The following is a 15,928-nucleotide window of genomic DNA, read 5'->3' on the forward strand; positions in this document are numbered from 1 at the left end:
CCTTTGTATCGTACGCAGAACAGGTCTTGCGTTAATTCCTACGAACGAGTGCCGCCCGGAGTTGTCGTCGTACTACTGTGGTTGTCTTCTCACCTGTATTCAGTATTTAATGATGTCATTCTCTTCACATGACATGACAAGACAACGCTTATAAGGTCCGTACTAGTAAGACAAACGTGCTTAGCCATATGGAAATTCTCGTCAGCATTGTCACCATATGGTAAGAAAGTAGCATGTGGGAGTGAGGATGGTGGAGTGAGATTGCATGTTCCATGAATTCGAAGGTCTGAGATGGACATCATCCAGTATTACATTGCGGAGCTTATGTCGTATATGAGTCAGTCATCAGCCATGCAGCACGCATGAGTTAGATGAGTACCTGCTGCCAATTGGCATGCCTTGAATGCGAGCATGAACGAAATTAAAAGTTTTGGTAAATCGGGGGCTATTACACAGCATACAAGTTGTGTAATGCTGTGTTACAGCGCTCAGCATGCAGTGGAATCATATAATACTATGGACTTGCTCAGTACCCATCATTCACGTATCAGAGTTTTTTTTTTTGCAACCCTCCTTGAATAGTAATATCTATCCGTGCGTCTAGTGGAAATGAATGACAGGCAAGCCTGTTTTCTGTTTACTCCAACTGTATCGTTGAGTCTAAAGTCTTTCCCACTCAAAGTGCTCTCAAGTGCAATCCTTCTCATCAATCTTGCGACATGGAAAAGCAGCAGTTCTCAGACCTTGAAAAGGTCGACGCACTGATTCCAGAATCGGAAGAGGAAGAGATATTGGGTCCCAACGAAGTCGCTCTCGAACTGCTTATCATCGTCCTTAACTGGACTCTGTTCTCAGTGAGTTCACATGCATCTGCAGTATTATTCCATCCTCTGATGACGCATGATTCTATCTATCAACTCTAGGCAGTGATCACGGGTTTAGTCTGGTTCAATGCGTCACCACTGGATTCCCCTCAGGCTGTTAACGTTGATGTCCCTGCGCACGAATCTCACACGCCTTCGCTGCGTTATACGCTCTCACACGGACTCTTCTGTATCGGAGCCTCACTGAGTTTCTGCGTCGTAATCCTCATATCTGTGGGCAAGATCCTCATGCGCCAGCACACGCTCACCCTGAGGCACCCGCCTTTTGGCCCTCGTTGCCTGCCCAGGCACAAGGTTGAACGCCTACGCGCAATACCGGCATCCATGCCCGCGTGGTTCATGAAGCTCTTAAACTCACTGCAGTTTATCTTTCCACTCATTCAGTTCGTGGTTACCATGGTACTACTCGTCATCGTCTGGTTCTTTTAGTATCCTACCCTTTCAAGGTCCCTTGCCGGTTGTTCTTCCGCTATCTCAATCTGAGAACGATCATTCCCTTCTTCTGGCTTTTTGAAATGTATGTTTACCAACGTTGTTCTTCACTTCGAGATTAAATGAAGCTGGGTCTCGAGTGATGGTCTTCCCCGTTACGGTCATGTTTTGTTTCCTTTCATTGTAGCAAGTATATGTTTGAACTTTGAATTATGAATGACGATAAAATCAAATCAAATACTATGACTTCGTTTGGAACTTCAGATAGATAGGCTTCCATGATTGTAGGGGAATATCCAAGAGCAGCATCGCAAATATAAGCCCAGCGTTAAATGAGATCTCCATGATGATTTGCTGGTGATAAGTACCAACGAAGCATTTACACTTTACTTTTCACCAACATGTCCGCGTCTATGCGCTCTGACGCTCATTACTTAATCAGAGGTTGTTGTTATCCACTGCTGTTGTGGCGCTGTCTCTTACACCGTAGTGCTGCCGTGGTCCGGTTCGGTCCGGTTCACAGAGGGTCGAGCGAGAATCAAGAACCGGACCCAGGTCCGGTTCTACCAGACTCAATGAACCTCGAACTGGACCTTGGCGAACGGTTCAGGATTAGTGATGTGCAAGGCCCGGCTTGAAGCCCTGGGCTGGCCCAAGCCGGGCCCAAATAGGCTGGGCCCAGCCCAGGCCTGGGCTTGGATTCAGAAAAGCCTAAGCCAACGGCCCAAGCTGCGGCTTTGGTATGACACCTTGTCACGTCAGTGGTCACACCCTACAAGCGGTCGCCATTGTGTGTTCAGCAATTGGCACGTCCTCATTATTGACTCTTACTATGACACACATGATTTGACCATACCACAGATCATATTCACACAAGAAAGAAAGGAAAATTCGTCTGCTATGGGCACCGTGCTATTGCTCTTGCACACGAACATAACTGGGATGCCATGCTTGAAGATACAAACCAGGTAAGTGATACATTACCAACTAATAATACTGAGCCCCTTCAAGATGTACTAATCTGGGTCGTGACATAATCCATCAGTATTCAGCACTAGTCATCTCAAGTGCCAATTGTCCACCTTCTCTTTCTCACTGCCTTCTCCTGCTCTCGTCCATCGTCTGTATTCATCTGAGCCACGTCAGCAGTTGCTGACGTGTGCTGGGCGTTTGCACATGGTGTTCGTGGTGTTGGGAACAACATGGTGGAGCTTGGACATCAATTTCAAGCAATTCAGCATGTGGGCCGCAGCTTGCATGGGCCCAAGCCCCGGCTTTGGGCCGGCTTGGGCTCATGGCTCAGGCTTGAAATCTGGTGAGCCTAAGCCCCCCCCAGGCCGAGCCTAAGCCGGGGCTTTGAGCCCAAGCCGGGCCGGAACATCACTATTCAGGATGGTCAGGTCCGGTTAATTTCAGGTTCGAATGTGAACCGAACCAAATTTATTTACAATGAGTAAAAAAAAAACATAGGTAGGTACTCATAGCTACACATCCAACTACACAGCTTCTGCCTCGACTGTCGCAGAAACATGGCCATTCCTATACACCGCCTTTAACAACTGTAACGAGCCAAACATGGATGATGCGAGTGCATTGCGTCGCACGGTGGAGGTGATCCCTCTGCTTGAGAAAGCCTGTTCGGAGGGGACGGAGCTGCCCTGGATGGGCAAATAATCGTGCGCAATACGTGCAAGCAGTAGGGAATTGTAAAGAATGAAGCCCCCACCAGGCAACAACATTGTTGGCCTCCTCTAGTGGTGAAGACAGATACACCGTGAGTTCTTGACGAGGATTGCGAGCAAGTTGGTCTGCAGCTTGACGTGCCTTAATGGCCTCACACATCCATGCATCGCCATACCGGTTTTCTAGTGAGGGTCTTGTTGGTGGAGCAGGTTCATCGACAGGCGTCCGAGTTGGTGGTTTATAGTACTTGTCAAACTGTAGAAGAATGTAAGCCAAAGGACAATGATGAGTCTGAACAAATACTTACGACAGTCTTGAGGTGAGCCCTCCCATCCGCAACGTCTTGACTGTCCCACCGTTCTTCAACATGAACAAGCTTATAGTTGGGGTCAAGGACTGTAGAGAGGCGGGCACAAGGAGGGAAAGATGGGAGGGAAGTGAAGTTTTCCATACGAGGTGGTGAAGAGAGAGGGAGGTAGTAGGTACAATAGGAGGGAAAGATGGGAGGGAAGTGAAGTTTTTCATATGAGGTGGGAGATAGGTAAAGATGGGAGGGAAGTGAAGTTTTTCATATGAGGCAGTGAATAGGTATGATGGGGGAGGAAGATGGGAGGAAAGTGAAGTTTTTATAAATGCTCACCGAGACAAATAAAATATACATCCCAGTCACTTGTTTTCTTGTAGTATTTGTTGACGTTCTTGAGTCCTTGCTTGATTGCATCGGCAATCGGCGCATACTGTATATCGTTGGCCATCTCTTGTCACCGGTCAGCCAAACACTCCAATGTAGGTATTGTTTGCCATGCGGTAGGGTGTTTTGCGGAGGAGAAAGTTTGCTGGGCGGTAGCCAGCTCCTTCAGGACTTGATGAACAAGTCCGAGGTGTCTCCAGTCACTCTGGTCGAGCTTGAAATCATCGTAAGACTTGTTACGAAGATTTGGCACCTCTTTGCTTTCATCAGCGAGATTGGTGAAATGGTTGATGGCCTGTTTAAAATATAAATATCAGATTCATGAACACTGAATAGAAAAAAAATGTACCTGACGTAAGAGTAGCATGCGGTCGAGACATTTGTATAGGGACACCCAATGAGTTCGGATCCACTGCAATAACTCAAGCTTGAATATGTTCTCCTCTTTGCAGGCCTTCTTGAAGAAGGCATGAGCTTGAGGCGATTTGCGTATCTAACAATCTCAATCAGTAAGAGCATAGGATAAGGATAAGGATAAAAATAAAATAACGTACCTGCTCTATAAGTGCAAGCACTTTGCCAAGCGAATCACCAGTGTTGAACTCATCTTCGCAGTCACGGTTGCTGTTAACTTCCAAGGTTGCAAGCTCCTTGTTTAAGATGTCGAGTTCAGCATCATCTCCCTTATCAAGTGCCTGATGGGTCTTCTTCGTAACTGCATCTACAAAGTGTCGTGCCGCAAGGTTCAGAATGTGTTCCTGGCATCTAATGCGGTGTGTGGCAGGTATCCATTGGACACCTTCTGGATCGATTTCGCGAGCAACTTCCTTCATTGCCGTATCGTTGTTGCTGGCATTGTCGGAAGTCATCCATCCAACCTGCACGAAGCAAATGAAGCAAACCATTAGCTTTACCATTAGATAGTAGAGGCCAGACCTTACCTTAGCTTGGACATCATATGTGTCAATTGAGTTAATAAGCATACGAGCTATATTTTGCCCACTGTGATCGCCCTCAATGTGTTCAAAACTGAGTTGCTCACAACGTAACTCCCATTGCAGGGGTTTATCATCCGGGTTCCAAATGTAATGGCCAGTGACAGAGAAAAATGGGTCGCCAATAATCAAAGTCCAAGAGTCGAACATCATGGAAACTTTACTATCAACCTTTGTGAGACGTTCACGTATGACATTGACTATAGCTAATGTGCATGCCTTGATGGTCTCAGTAAGCTTGGTGTGGTGAGGTATGTCTCTCTCAGTAAGGCCAGGCCAAACATAGCGAAGTAAGTTTCGGAAGGCTGGTTTGTCGACCAGCTGCAGCGCTTCGTCTTCGGTCACAATAAGTTCCATTATGTACTCCAGGAGTCCTTCCTTGGTAAATACAGGCACCTTGGTGACGAGGATCGTATCAAGGGTGGATTGTCTGGAACTGTCAATGATTCAGCAACACTTGATGCAAAACATTAGCTGAAAATTACAGAGCCTGATCCTCGCTAGTCGGAATGGCATGAGGGTGCATAGTAATCCCTGCTGCTTGGCAGTGAGCCTTGTAGAATTGAAAGTGGTTTTTTTACTAATAGATATCAGCAAAAGTAAGAGATGACATTGAAAGAACATACTGACTGATGTGTGTGCGGAGTGTAGAGATACCTCCTCGAAAGACATGCTTACTCTCAGGTTCACCAGCGTCCCTACCAAACATTAGCAGAACACAATACACACAGTTCTAATTACATACTTGCAAGGGTTGCATACCCAGTGTGTTTCATGGCGAGTGAAGACAGTGCGAATGTCAGCAGGTACATTCAGTCTTCGGCAAAGTTGCTTGGATGGCATCCTCAGGTTCGGCTTCGGGCTGGTCCTCCAAAGGGTCAGTGTCATGACCAGCATCATTGTCATCAAGGCTATCCTCATCTGATAACAGACATGATAAAACCTTTTTGTGAGCCGGTTGAAGTTGAAGTTCAGTAGTGCTAGACAATGCACGTTTGTGGTTTGTTGAGCTGGTGGAGGTCGAGGTTGAATAAATGTTCTCAGCATCCCGGAGGCGAGCAGATGGCTTAGAGGTCCGAATGAATCATCGAGCACCAGCTGTAACTGGTGTTGGTTTGCGCCCAGTATTCAGTAGCATAGAGAAGGCATCCTGAGGAGGATTAGTAGATGATGATGGCTGGGGGGCAGAGGACGTGGTGTCAATGGGGACAGAATCATTGGGATCGTGGTAGAAGACGATGTCCTTGGCATCCTTGAGAGAACCGTTAGCATTGACAGCGCATGAGTCTGAATAAGCCATGTTGAATATATTGCTTACCTGCTGAGGCTTGCACACTTTATGTGCAAGCAAATCAGACAGCCGGTGGACAAACAGCTGGTGGAGGATCGTAATAGCATCATAGGGTGTTGGTATGATAAGGATCTGTGCGAGGACATGGTCATTACAAGCACAACACTCACACTGTTCAGTTTGAACAGTGCATATCATGACTTACCTTGTCAATGAGCCTCTGCATTTGACAGAAACAAGTAAGTATTGAAGCTCGAGAATCCTTGAGGCCAAGGCGAATCATCAAAGGCAGTGTCAAAACATGCTTCGACAATGTGACAGAACTTCTCGTGGTTTGGGGTTCGGACCAGGTTTGGGGAAGGTTCAAACCAACATAGAACATGTTCGGGCAAATGGTGGACCGTGAACCTCACTCAGGTCCGGTCCGCTGCAATTCATGGACCACGGACCAAACCAAGGAAGAACCTGGCCGTTGGTCAGGTTTGGACTGTGGTTCTGGACCAAACCACGGCAGCACTACTTACACATTGAATCTCTGTTTTCTGAGTGAGTGATGCTCAGTGTGTACTTATTTTGTGGTGACAGTTTGTTGAGTGTAATTGGGCGAAAGGAGGGCTTTTCTGGTCTGAAACAAGGTTTTGTGCCTATGGCGCTAAAGGTGAGCTGTGTTCCCATAGATTAGGAGTATATCGATACATACAGCGAGACTGATGCCCTAAAATTAGGAGACATACTACAACATTATTATTAATAGATCAGAGGCATGGTGTACTGTGTGAAGGGTTCTAATACTGGTGATGCTTGGATGTTGTCAGAAAAAAGTCACAGGCCATTGTAATGCCGCCGGCTTACAAGTTGGGTCATGTGCATTGAAAGGTACATTAAAAGTGCCTTTCAAGGTGGCTGAGGTCATCAAAAGCGTGAGATATTCTTATGCAATGACATCGATAAACAATACATCCATCGTGCAATATCACATCGCCATCAGCATGGGTCCCTCTCGCACTCATTGAAGCAAATAATCCTGAGGAAGAGCTCCCTGTAGATGAAGAGCCCTGGCGTCCTTTCTGTTCCCACAGCGACTTTGAATTTGCGGAGATTGCACTCAATGCCGCACTCAATAAATCACAAATTAATGCACTCCTTGCGCTCATTGGTTGCATATCGAGAGGAGAGAGCCAGGGTAACTTTCTCAAATGATAATGAGCTGCGCAAAGCTTGGGAACACGCAGCTGCTCAGGTGACGCCAGTATGTCATTAATAAATCTCACATTTTGTATGATATATGTTGTGAATTAGTTTGTAAAACACGACATCACTGTTCCTTACAAAAAAGAACAACAAGTGTATGAGACTCACGCGCTGCCTCTGTGGGACTGGGCTCTTGATTTGTTAGCTAATCCACTGCTTGCTCCACATTTTGTCTGGGATGCACAATGAGTTTTCAAGCACAACTGGCAGGGAGTTTGAATGCTTTTACAATGAGCCTTGGACAGGTGATTGTTACAACTTGGATGGTATCTGTTGGCGACGCTCAAACAGAGCGTGTGTCGTCAACGGTCGAGGACGTCCTTGGGCTAGCCCAAGGTTAGGGGTCTTACTTGGCGAGGCTTCAGCAAGTAAGATTTGACGCCTATGTCCAAATCGGGTAGCTTATGTCAAGCGGGTGCTAGACGATAAGCTATATCGGCCAAGGCTTACGACACCCGAAGGTTAATCGTAAGATCGTCGTTAATTAGAAGGACAGAAGTCCTGACTAGTTAACAGGGGCTTTGCTCATCGACGAAGTCGATGAGTAAAGATCAAGACTAAAGACTTATCCGTGAAGAGCAGATAAGAGGATAGAATATAGACTGCTGGCTAGGCAGAAAGGATCACTCTGGTGAGAGTAGGAGGTCAAGAACCAAGTAGATTCAAGTTAAGGAATATGGTACATGGTAGCGAGTTTATATAGAGGACAGGAAGCATATTAGTGGGTGATAACTTGTACTACCAAGAGAGGTAAGCAGGTAAAGGGTAAGGCTATAAAAGGAAAGCACGTTCAAGGTGAGACACGAGTGAACATGAACATGCAGATAAGAAAGTGAGTCAATGATCGAAATAAGAAGTGAAACGCGCAGGGGCACAACCGTGCAACTGCAGAGCTAAGTATAAGTACACATGCGCGACTGCGCACCGAGTCATAGATCAAGAAAGGGAACTGGGCAGAGGGGACGCAGCATGTGTCGTATCATAGGTTACCATCCGGACGGTAAGAGTAGCAGGGACTGTCCACAGGATCAGTCAGATGGTGGGACGGAGCATGGATATGCTTTGTCAGCAAAAGGATCTGGCCAGATGTACTGGCTTTGCTGCAGCGACAGGTAGAGGGTGAAGGGGAATGCGAGGATGACCAGTATGACGAGAGTAAGGTTGGGGTAAGGGTGTGATGCGAGGGCTGATACAAGGAGGATGAGGAGAAAAATAGTAGGGGCCCAAGCATCAAGATGTTCTTGTAACAGTGATCGATGGTGGGACGTCCAGGCATGTAATCTTTGTTAATATCACTATCTACTCTCACTCAGCATCAACAAATCAGAGTCGCCTTCCAAGTGACATTAAGGCCACTCCATTCTGCTTCATCCTGTATGCGGACAAGACAAGACTGTCGTCCCATGGTACAGTAAAGGGATATCCTGTTGTGGTCCATTGTGCAAATTTGCCAGTTGGCATACGGAACGGAGAGGGCATCAGCGGTGGCCGTGTTGTCAGGTGGTTGCCAATCATATGTCAACATTCTGATTGAATCTTCTGATGTGACTCATTATAGTTGCAGGTATCTGAAGATGCAGATGAAGAAGGCAAGCCAGGCTTCGTAAACCTCAAGTGTGTCATATGGCACGAGGCATTCTTAAAACTGTTGGAACTGGTCGCGCAACACTCAAAGTCTGGTTATTCACATACTTGCTATGACAAGATCGCACGCTGGTTGTTTCCCATTATTCTGATACTTTCTGCTGATTATGAAGAACAGTAAGTTCTATATTCTTACACATGTCCACAATCTGATATTAGACTGTTTTTAGATGTATGATGTCTCTCATTCGTGGCCACCATAGCAAATGTCCCTGTCCAGTATGTCTTGTACTGCTTGAAAAACTTAGCGAGCTATCAAAGACATTTGCATTTAGAACAGTGGAAGAAGCAATAGCCGCACTCAATGTTTACAAGGTCAGCAAAGCTCGAGGTGAGGAACTACTCAAGGCATTAGGATTGCGTGCTGTTCGCGGTAAGTTATCGGCAATATTCACTCTCTCGTTTCGCCTCCATGTTTTCGTTACTAATATCTCATCAACAGAATGTTTTCTGGCTCATTGCGCACTCTGACCCTCATCAAGCCATCAGTTTTGACTGCCTTCATGCCCTCCATCTTGGTATGTGGAGGCACCTACTCGAGGAGTTGAAGAAAATCCTCAAAGCGCTTGGACATGATGAAGAGTCAAAGGTCGAGAAACAGTAAGTCATTCACATTGCGATTCTCGTCAACTCATGACCTTCAGTAGGGTTGCTAGTTTCCCTCGATGGCGCAATCTTAATCATTTCAGCACCATCATCCACATTACCTTCAGTGATGGTAACAAGATGCAAGATCTATCCAAGGTACATATCATGAGGCTTTTGGCTTTCTAATACTAACTGACGCGCAGCAAGCCTTCTATTCTGCAGGTAAACTGTCTTGAACCAGAGGACCAGCCCAGAAGGGTATAAACTTCTTCACGTTATTAGTAGCTATCTTCAATTGGATAGCTATATTGGTCTCGACAGTGCATACATCAAGCACACTGGCAGCAATTGATGCTGAACTACTCATTTTTGATAGCGCACTCAAGGTAAATGTTTTGTTCATTCACTTTTTAAATAGATTGTTGATCACACATTCTAGGAATACATCGAATGTGCTCTCAATTCTCCCATTGTAGGTCTCAAGCTTGACTGGGACTTTCCAAAGGCGCATCTCTGGAAGCACGCTGTAGCGATGGTCACGGCATTGGGCTCAAAACCACGTATTTCCATACTCACGTCAACACCTGAAACATATGCGCACATGTCCGACGCACTTTCGCACATGTCCGAGCCACTCCATATCGGATCCGGTGCATCGGACCTTCGGACATCACATTGGCCGATCGCACTTCGCGTGCACTTGTCCATCCCGTGTCCTATCCATCCGAACTAGCCTCACTAGGTGTGTAGTCATTTCTGTGCATGTTTTCTGACATTCGGACCGCATTATTACATGTCCACAGCACCTCATGTCTTATTACATAGGACATCGGACCCGAAATATATCGCTACTATCTTCGCCTGTAGTTTCCGGATTTCTAAGTACTTACTTAAATACTCTGTGGTGACCCGTAGCAATCATGATCCAGTAGTTAGGAGCCGTTTCCCGACTCTGCGGATCACCCAGAATATTCTCGTAGTTCTTAGTTGCATTGCGAAATATTACCATTCGTTCACCGTCATACTCCGTCACTTGTTATACTCGCACATACCGCTCGCAATCCGACACTCATCATAAAGTTTCCGACCTATTATCATGAAGTCCGAAAGTCCGAAATCTCAGACATTGCACTTTGGCTTCGGACATTGGATAAGTACCTTCGGACATCATCGGATTACCTTTGGACATCATTTCGCACCATCAGACATTTTGTTATTTGCATTACTGACACATTTTTACTACCAATACCAATTAGCAACCCCTATAGGATTGAACGCACTTGCTCTACAAGTATAGCAGACTAGGTTCGTGCTAAGATCTACCTAAATAATTGTTGTCTAGGTAGTATGATTTCTGCTGATCCCAGCAGAGATCAGCTTTCTACAACACAACTAGGGACATCCGAATGAAGGGTGCAGTATGCAACTACAGCACCCATATGAATGAGAAGCTTCATGGCCCCCTCAAAGAGGCCTACGAGCGCCAGTCAAATGGAAAGGACGTCGCTGACCAGGTATGTTTCTAACATTATAGCATCTGATGTTCACTCATGTAAAGATCTTGTTAGATACTGCATGTTGACACGCGCAAATTCGCAGCCAAAATGTTGAGAGCGCACGTGGACATGCTTGACGAGCAGCGCACATTTGCAGGAGAGGGCAATGATGACGATGAAGACCTGAATCCTGTTGCTTTCGAGGGGCACATCAAACTTGGTTCAATGCAACAGCCTGTAGCCATCCAAGACACCGAGACCCACAGCGGCCAATTGGATTGTGCATTTCAAGGCTTTCGTAAGAAGTTTTCTGATTTTATCAACAACTCATTACCGACGTATGGATATCAACTGGAAAGATGGGTCACCATACCGACAAACTTCTTGGTGAGTTGATCTTGTTTTAGTATGTGTCTTGTACTGATTTATGTATTTCTGAACCAGATTCGTGAACATCGCTTTCTCAAAGTTCACTACGAGTCTACCGTCGACTGGAAGCAAACTACCAACTACCTTCAATGCACTCCAGGCTTCCATGGGCAACTGCACTATGACTGTACACTTATACAACTTGTTACGACTTGGATAGTATCTGTTGGCGACGCTCAAACAGAGCTTGTGTCGTCAACGGTCTGTGGACGTCCTTGGGCTAGCCCAAGGTTAGGGGTCGTACTTGGTGTGTCTTCGGCAAGTACGATTTAACGCCTATGTCCAAATCGGGTAGCTTATGTCACGCGGGTGCGAGACGATAAGCTATATCGGCCTAGGCTTACGACACCCGAAGGTTAATCGTAAGGATCGTCGTTAATTAGAAGGACAGAAGTCCGACTAGTTAACAGGGGCTTTGTTCGTCGACGAAGTCGATGAGCAAAGGTCGAGACTATAGGCTTATCCGCGAAGAGCAGATAAGAAGATAGAATATAGACTGCTGGCGAGGCAGAAGGATCACTCTGGTGAGAGTAGGAGGTCAAGAACCAAGTAGATTCAAGTTAAGGAATATGGTACATGGTAGCGAGTTTATATAGAGGACAGGAGACGTATTAGTGGGTGATAACTCGTACTACCGGGAGAGGCAATCGGCAAAGGGTATGACTATAACAGGAAGGCACGTTCGGTCTGAGTAGAACGTGCTAGATAAGAAAGTGAGTCAAAGATCGAAATAAGAAGTGAAACGCGCAGGGGCATGATTGTGCAACTGCGGATCTAAGTATAAGTCGCATGTGCGACTGCGCACCGAGTCAGAGATCATAAAAGGGAACAGGGCAAAGGGGATGCGTCGTGCATCATATCATAGGTTACCGTCCGGACGGTAAGGGCAAGGGGACTGTCCGCAGGATCAGTCAGGTGGTGAAACGGAGCATGGGTATGCTTCGTCAGCGAAAGGATCCGGCCAGATGTACTGGCTTTGCTGAAGCGACAGGTAGAGGGCGAAAGGGAATGCGAGGATAACGAGGATGACAAGGGTAAGGTCGGGGTAAGGGTATGATGCGAGGGCTGATACGAGGAGGATTAGGAGAAAAATAGTAGGGGCCCAAGCGTCTAGATGTTCTTGTAACACAACTCGCCCAGGAAGTATCAGTCTTTGTTCGCCTTGTTTTTATATTCAGTTGTCAGCTTCTGGATGTTGGTTCCTTTGAGTTTGCACTGGTTCAGCCATTCACTGCCATTGGTGCTTCTCACAGGTCAGACCATGATCTACAAATTACTTGTGTCAAAGCTGTCCCAAGGGCAAGTTCGATCTTCATTCCAGTCCAGTCTTTTATTCATGGCACTGTTTGTTTCCCTGATCCTGATCACCGAGATGAATTCCTCGTGGTCGACCACATCGATAGTGACATGTTTGTGCACATGAAGTCACGTCCAGCACGCCAGTGACCAGCTCCAATGTCTCCTTACTTCACCTCTATCAGTCTGAATCAGAACTACAGTGTCCAGATATGTATGTAGATCTCTCTTTTCTTAACATCATCTCGTCTGACTGCACTCAGCTCCACTCTCCCATATCTCCAACGACACAGCCATCTCCTCTGCCTGCACCATGCACACCAAATCCATACTCAGCTCCACTCTCCCATATCTCCAACAACACAGCCATCTCCTCTGCCCACACCATGCACACCAAATCCATACTCAGCTCCGCTCTCCCATATCTCCAATAGTTCTTGCACCATGCAAGTCTATTTACTGGACCACCACAAGACACTCTTGATTTGTGTCACAGGGCCTCAAGACCCGTGCTTCGCAAGTGACATCATCCGATAAGCTTTCGCAGTTGCAGAACAAGTTGACGCAGGGTCTAGAGCTCGCTAAAACGCTCCTTTCTCGAGAAAATCTCAAGCGTGACTACACGCAGCAAACACAAGTTTCCCTCGTTGGGCACTAAAGAGGACAAGGAGCTTCTACTTGACAAAGAGAGAGTAACAAAGAAACCCAAGATTGAATCCAATCGTATCACTGGACTCAAGACATGTACGAGAATCTGTCCCACTGTAAGTCCAAATTGTCGTGTTCATTAGTCATTTGATAGTAATTGGTACTGAAGTTAAAGTACCTGCAGCTTTTATTACATGTCGACTTTGCCAAGGCTGAACTAAACACGCCACATGTCAACAGCAAGGACGGTAAGATGCTGTGGAGCAACTGGCCCTGTGCAGGGTCACGTCTTTATAACATGGAACCAGGCAAGTGAAATTGTTGTGTCTCATATCTCCACTGTTCAGACTTAAATTTCTTGTGTCTTAGTTTAATTGTCATGCCCCAGGCTGGATATTCCTCAGACGACTTCACAGCAGAACTCGATGCTATTGAGGATACTGAGTCCAAATCTGGAAATGATGAGCAAGACAACGAGTTTGATGCCTGGAGCGATCTTGACACCCTGAGGATGGTCTTGACAATGCCTCAGCCTGATGCGCCCATGCACAAAGTCCGCAGGGTGAGTTCACTCATGCTGCCATTCTCTTGGTTCGGTTGATGTAGCAGTTGAATCTCTAGGCACTAGAAGTGGCACAACAAGCATATACTGCTGTTTGGTCTGAGTTGCGCGCTCTCAAGAAAGACCACGCTATGCTCCAGGCTGCTGTCCCTGCATGCAGCCGAAACCGAGTCCTTAAGAAGACATCAACCATCGACAATGACATCGCCCGTGCGGGCAAGATGTATGCCATGCTCAACTACTTTTGGGTCATGAGCGGGCTCTTTCCAACAAAACCCCAGCCAGACATTGATCCACGCAGTGACACGTGTTGGTCTTCACCTGAAGCGAAACTCAATGGTGCGATGGCTGAGCTTTATCAGTGCATACCCAAGGCTTTGCATAAACCAATGGAGACCTACCCACAGTTTGGATCAGCGGTATGTCCAATTCTCCCTCTGTCTGCGCATCAACACTTATGTATGAGATACTCTAGTTTCGTGCTGCGGTTAATTCCAAGAGGTCAAACATACTGCATAGTCTCAAGGACTGCGCTGGTTTGATCTTCTCTTCATTAAAACTCAACCCGACCGTCTTCACTGACGAGGCTGCTAAAAAGAAGGAGAATGCGCAACTCCTTGCTCTCTTAAAGAAGGATGTTGGTGGCAAAAAGTATACACATCTAGCCCCCATTCTGTTCATGGATCCTTCTGCTCTAGTTCCAGATGCCTTCCTCAAAACACCAGTCATGGCCAAGGTGAGTGATGTATTCAGCTGCTGTCCAAGCAGTACATTAGGGCTGACTCCGTCCCTCAGATCATCCGAGTTGAAATATTCGGGAAGGCTTCACTGTCTGGGAAGACCAAAGGTCATCCGAAGGCCAGGGGTCAGCGTTGGTCTATGCAGTGTGTCACAGAAGGTCTGATCGCAGGTGCTGCTATTGTGGTGAGCGCATTATAATCTTCTGACTTTTGCATGCATGCTGATCTCGTCTTGTTCTCAGGCGCGTTTCTTGTTAATGCATGATCAAGAGCTCACAGCAACCGGACCAGCCACGAAATTGATTATGCACAAGACTTTGATTTTTACTTAGAGCAACTATTCAAGCGCAGCCCATGGGCTACGAGTGTGATCAACTATTACAACCAGGAGGTTTTCAGCATGAGCTCAGTCCTAGCTACTAGTGGTACCCCTACTCCACCCTCTGCCTCCCAACCTCACACCTGGGAAGACGACTTCTTACAGCAGTTAGAAGATCCTGCCTCCGCACCACAAACCATCCCCATTCCTGCACCACAACTTCTGTCATCTTCACACATCACTTATGCTCCAACTTCTGCGAGTCGTGCTGACATGAATGCAGTCGCCACTGTCAACTACCAGACTGCAATGTCTATCAGCAATCCGGGAGGGCCCGCCACCACCACTCAGCTCCAACTCGAAGTTGACATTGGTGAGCTCTCACTGGATGGCGCTAGAACTGACTTGGCGCCATCTGCATCCAGGGGTGGTAGGGTGTCTGTGGCTCAACATCGAGTTACCGCTCAGGCTGTTCAGACTCTGGTGGACTCGGACATGGTCCCTGTTGTTCCTTTGGCTCCTCCTCCAGCACTCAAGCGTGTTACACGCAATGGTGGTGCCAAACCGAGGAAGGTGTCGGGGAGGAAGTAATTTTAGTGGAATCTGAGTCTCACTTTATTAATTTGTTGAACCTGTTGCCCTCTGATTTGTTTACATTTACCTACAACTATAAATGCTAACTCCAGCTTACCCATTGTCACCTTCCAACAGCTTTTAATTCTCGGATGCCCCCACCCAACAGCACATTGCACATCTCTTGATTCAGCATTTAAATGATTACTAAGTCGTAAAATTGCATCCCAATTAGGGTAGTATAATCACAAGGCCAAACAAGTTGAGCTCTATTCTGATCAATGCTTCTGTTGAGTCTTCTTTCATTTCAACCATTTCCACCTCTGAACAGACATCGTCATCAACTCCGAATATTCTGTCGACTACTCGACTCTTATTTATCTCAATCCATGCATTAATACCAACA

At 46.6% G+C, this 15,928-nt stretch overlaps 8 protein-coding genes across 8 annotated transcripts; 7 read left to right on the top strand and 1 right to left on the bottom strand.

The window, feature by feature from the left end:
- Positions 1–493: 493 nt before the first annotated feature.
- On the top strand, positions 494–1,659 carry EDB93DRAFT_1339921 (uncharacterized protein). The gene is made up of 3 exons (XM_041455434.1): positions 494–620; positions 683–854; positions 924–1,659. Exons 1-3 carry the CDS (start codon positions 610–612, stop codon positions 1,311–1,313), a joined length of 573 nt encoding a protein of 190 aa, XP_041303176.1. The 5' UTR covers positions 494–609; the 3' UTR covers positions 1,314–1,659.
- Positions 1,660–1,934: 275 nt separating this feature from the next.
- EDB93DRAFT_1107544 (uncharacterized protein) lies at positions 1,935–2,663 on the top strand (the record flags this gene model as incomplete). Its single annotated transcript, XM_041447736.1, has 3 exons — positions 1,935–2,073; positions 2,178–2,284; positions 2,466–2,663. The coding sequence occupies 3 exons, from the start codon at positions 1,935–1,937 to the stop codon at positions 2,661–2,663; spliced, it is 444 nt and encodes a 147-aa protein (XP_041303177.1).
- A 3,106-nt stretch (positions 2,664–5,769) lies between these two features.
- On the bottom strand, positions 5,770–6,358 carry EDB93DRAFT_1107545 (uncharacterized protein; the record flags this gene model as incomplete). The annotated part of the gene is made up of 3 exons (XM_041447737.1): positions 5,770–5,937; positions 6,004–6,108; positions 6,182–6,358. 3 exons carry the CDS (start codon positions 6,356–6,358, stop codon positions 5,770–5,772), a joined length of 450 nt encoding a protein of 149 aa, XP_041303178.1.
- Positions 6,359–7,017: 659 nt separating this feature from the next.
- Positions 7,018–7,176, top strand: EDB93DRAFT_1093239 (uncharacterized protein; the record flags this gene model as incomplete). Its single annotated transcript, XM_041446496.1, has 1 exon — positions 7,018–7,176. A coding segment is annotated over one exon (159 nt), but the record flags the coding sequence as incomplete, so codon positions are not given.
- Positions 7,177–7,457: 281 nt separating this feature from the next.
- EDB93DRAFT_1254811 (uncharacterized protein) lies at positions 7,458–10,192 on the top strand (the record flags this gene model as incomplete). The annotated part of the gene is made up of 10 exons (XM_041453684.1): positions 7,458–7,563; positions 8,541–8,722; positions 8,786–8,988; positions 9,042–9,186; positions 9,227–9,244; positions 9,314–9,471; positions 9,519–9,615; positions 9,663–9,681; positions 9,742–9,845; positions 9,899–10,192. The coding sequence occupies 10 exons, from the start codon at positions 7,458–7,460 to the stop codon at positions 10,190–10,192; spliced, it is 1,326 nt and encodes a 441-aa protein (XP_041303180.1).
- Positions 10,193–10,898: 706 nt separating this feature from the next.
- Positions 10,899–11,657, top strand: EDB93DRAFT_1254812 (uncharacterized protein; the record flags this gene model as incomplete). Its single annotated transcript, XM_041453685.1, has 3 exons — positions 10,899–10,973; positions 11,028–11,342; positions 11,400–11,657. The coding sequence occupies 3 exons, from the start codon at positions 10,899–10,901 to the stop codon at positions 11,655–11,657; spliced, it is 648 nt and encodes a 215-aa protein (XP_041303181.1).
- Positions 11,658–12,839: 1,182 nt separating this feature from the next.
- Positions 12,840–13,338, top strand: EDB93DRAFT_1254813 (uncharacterized protein; the record flags this gene model as incomplete). The annotated part of the gene is made up of 3 exons (XM_041453686.1): positions 12,840–12,894; positions 12,944–13,113; positions 13,177–13,338. 3 exons carry the CDS (start codon positions 12,840–12,842, stop codon positions 13,336–13,338), a joined length of 387 nt encoding a protein of 128 aa, XP_041303182.1.
- Positions 13,339–13,707: 369 nt separating this feature from the next.
- EDB93DRAFT_1254814 (uncharacterized protein) lies at positions 13,708–15,540 on the top strand (the record flags this gene model as incomplete). The annotated part of the gene is made up of 6 exons (XM_041453687.1): positions 13,708–13,890; positions 13,950–14,309; positions 14,366–14,626; positions 14,686–14,814; positions 14,873–14,883; positions 14,922–15,540. 6 exons carry the CDS (start codon positions 13,708–13,710, stop codon positions 15,538–15,540), a joined length of 1,563 nt encoding a protein of 520 aa, XP_041303183.1.
- Positions 15,541–15,928: the final 388 nt, after the last annotated feature.

Source organism: Suillus bovinus (assembly GCF_016758785.1).
Source record: "Suillus bovinus strain UH-Sbo-P2 chromosome Unknown EDB93scaffold_80, whole genome shotgun sequence".
In the NCBI taxonomy this organism is placed as follows: Eukaryota; Fungi; Basidiomycota; class Agaricomycetes; order Boletales; family Suillaceae; genus Suillus; species Suillus bovinus.

Bases quoted from the DNA above. Each gene is read 5' to 3' on its own strand.
- EDB93DRAFT_1339921 (XM_041455434.1), top strand. The intron at 855-923 runs GTGAGTTCACAT...TATCAACTCTAG, and splicing joins TTAACTGGACTCTGTTCTCA to GCAGTGATCACGGGTTTAGT.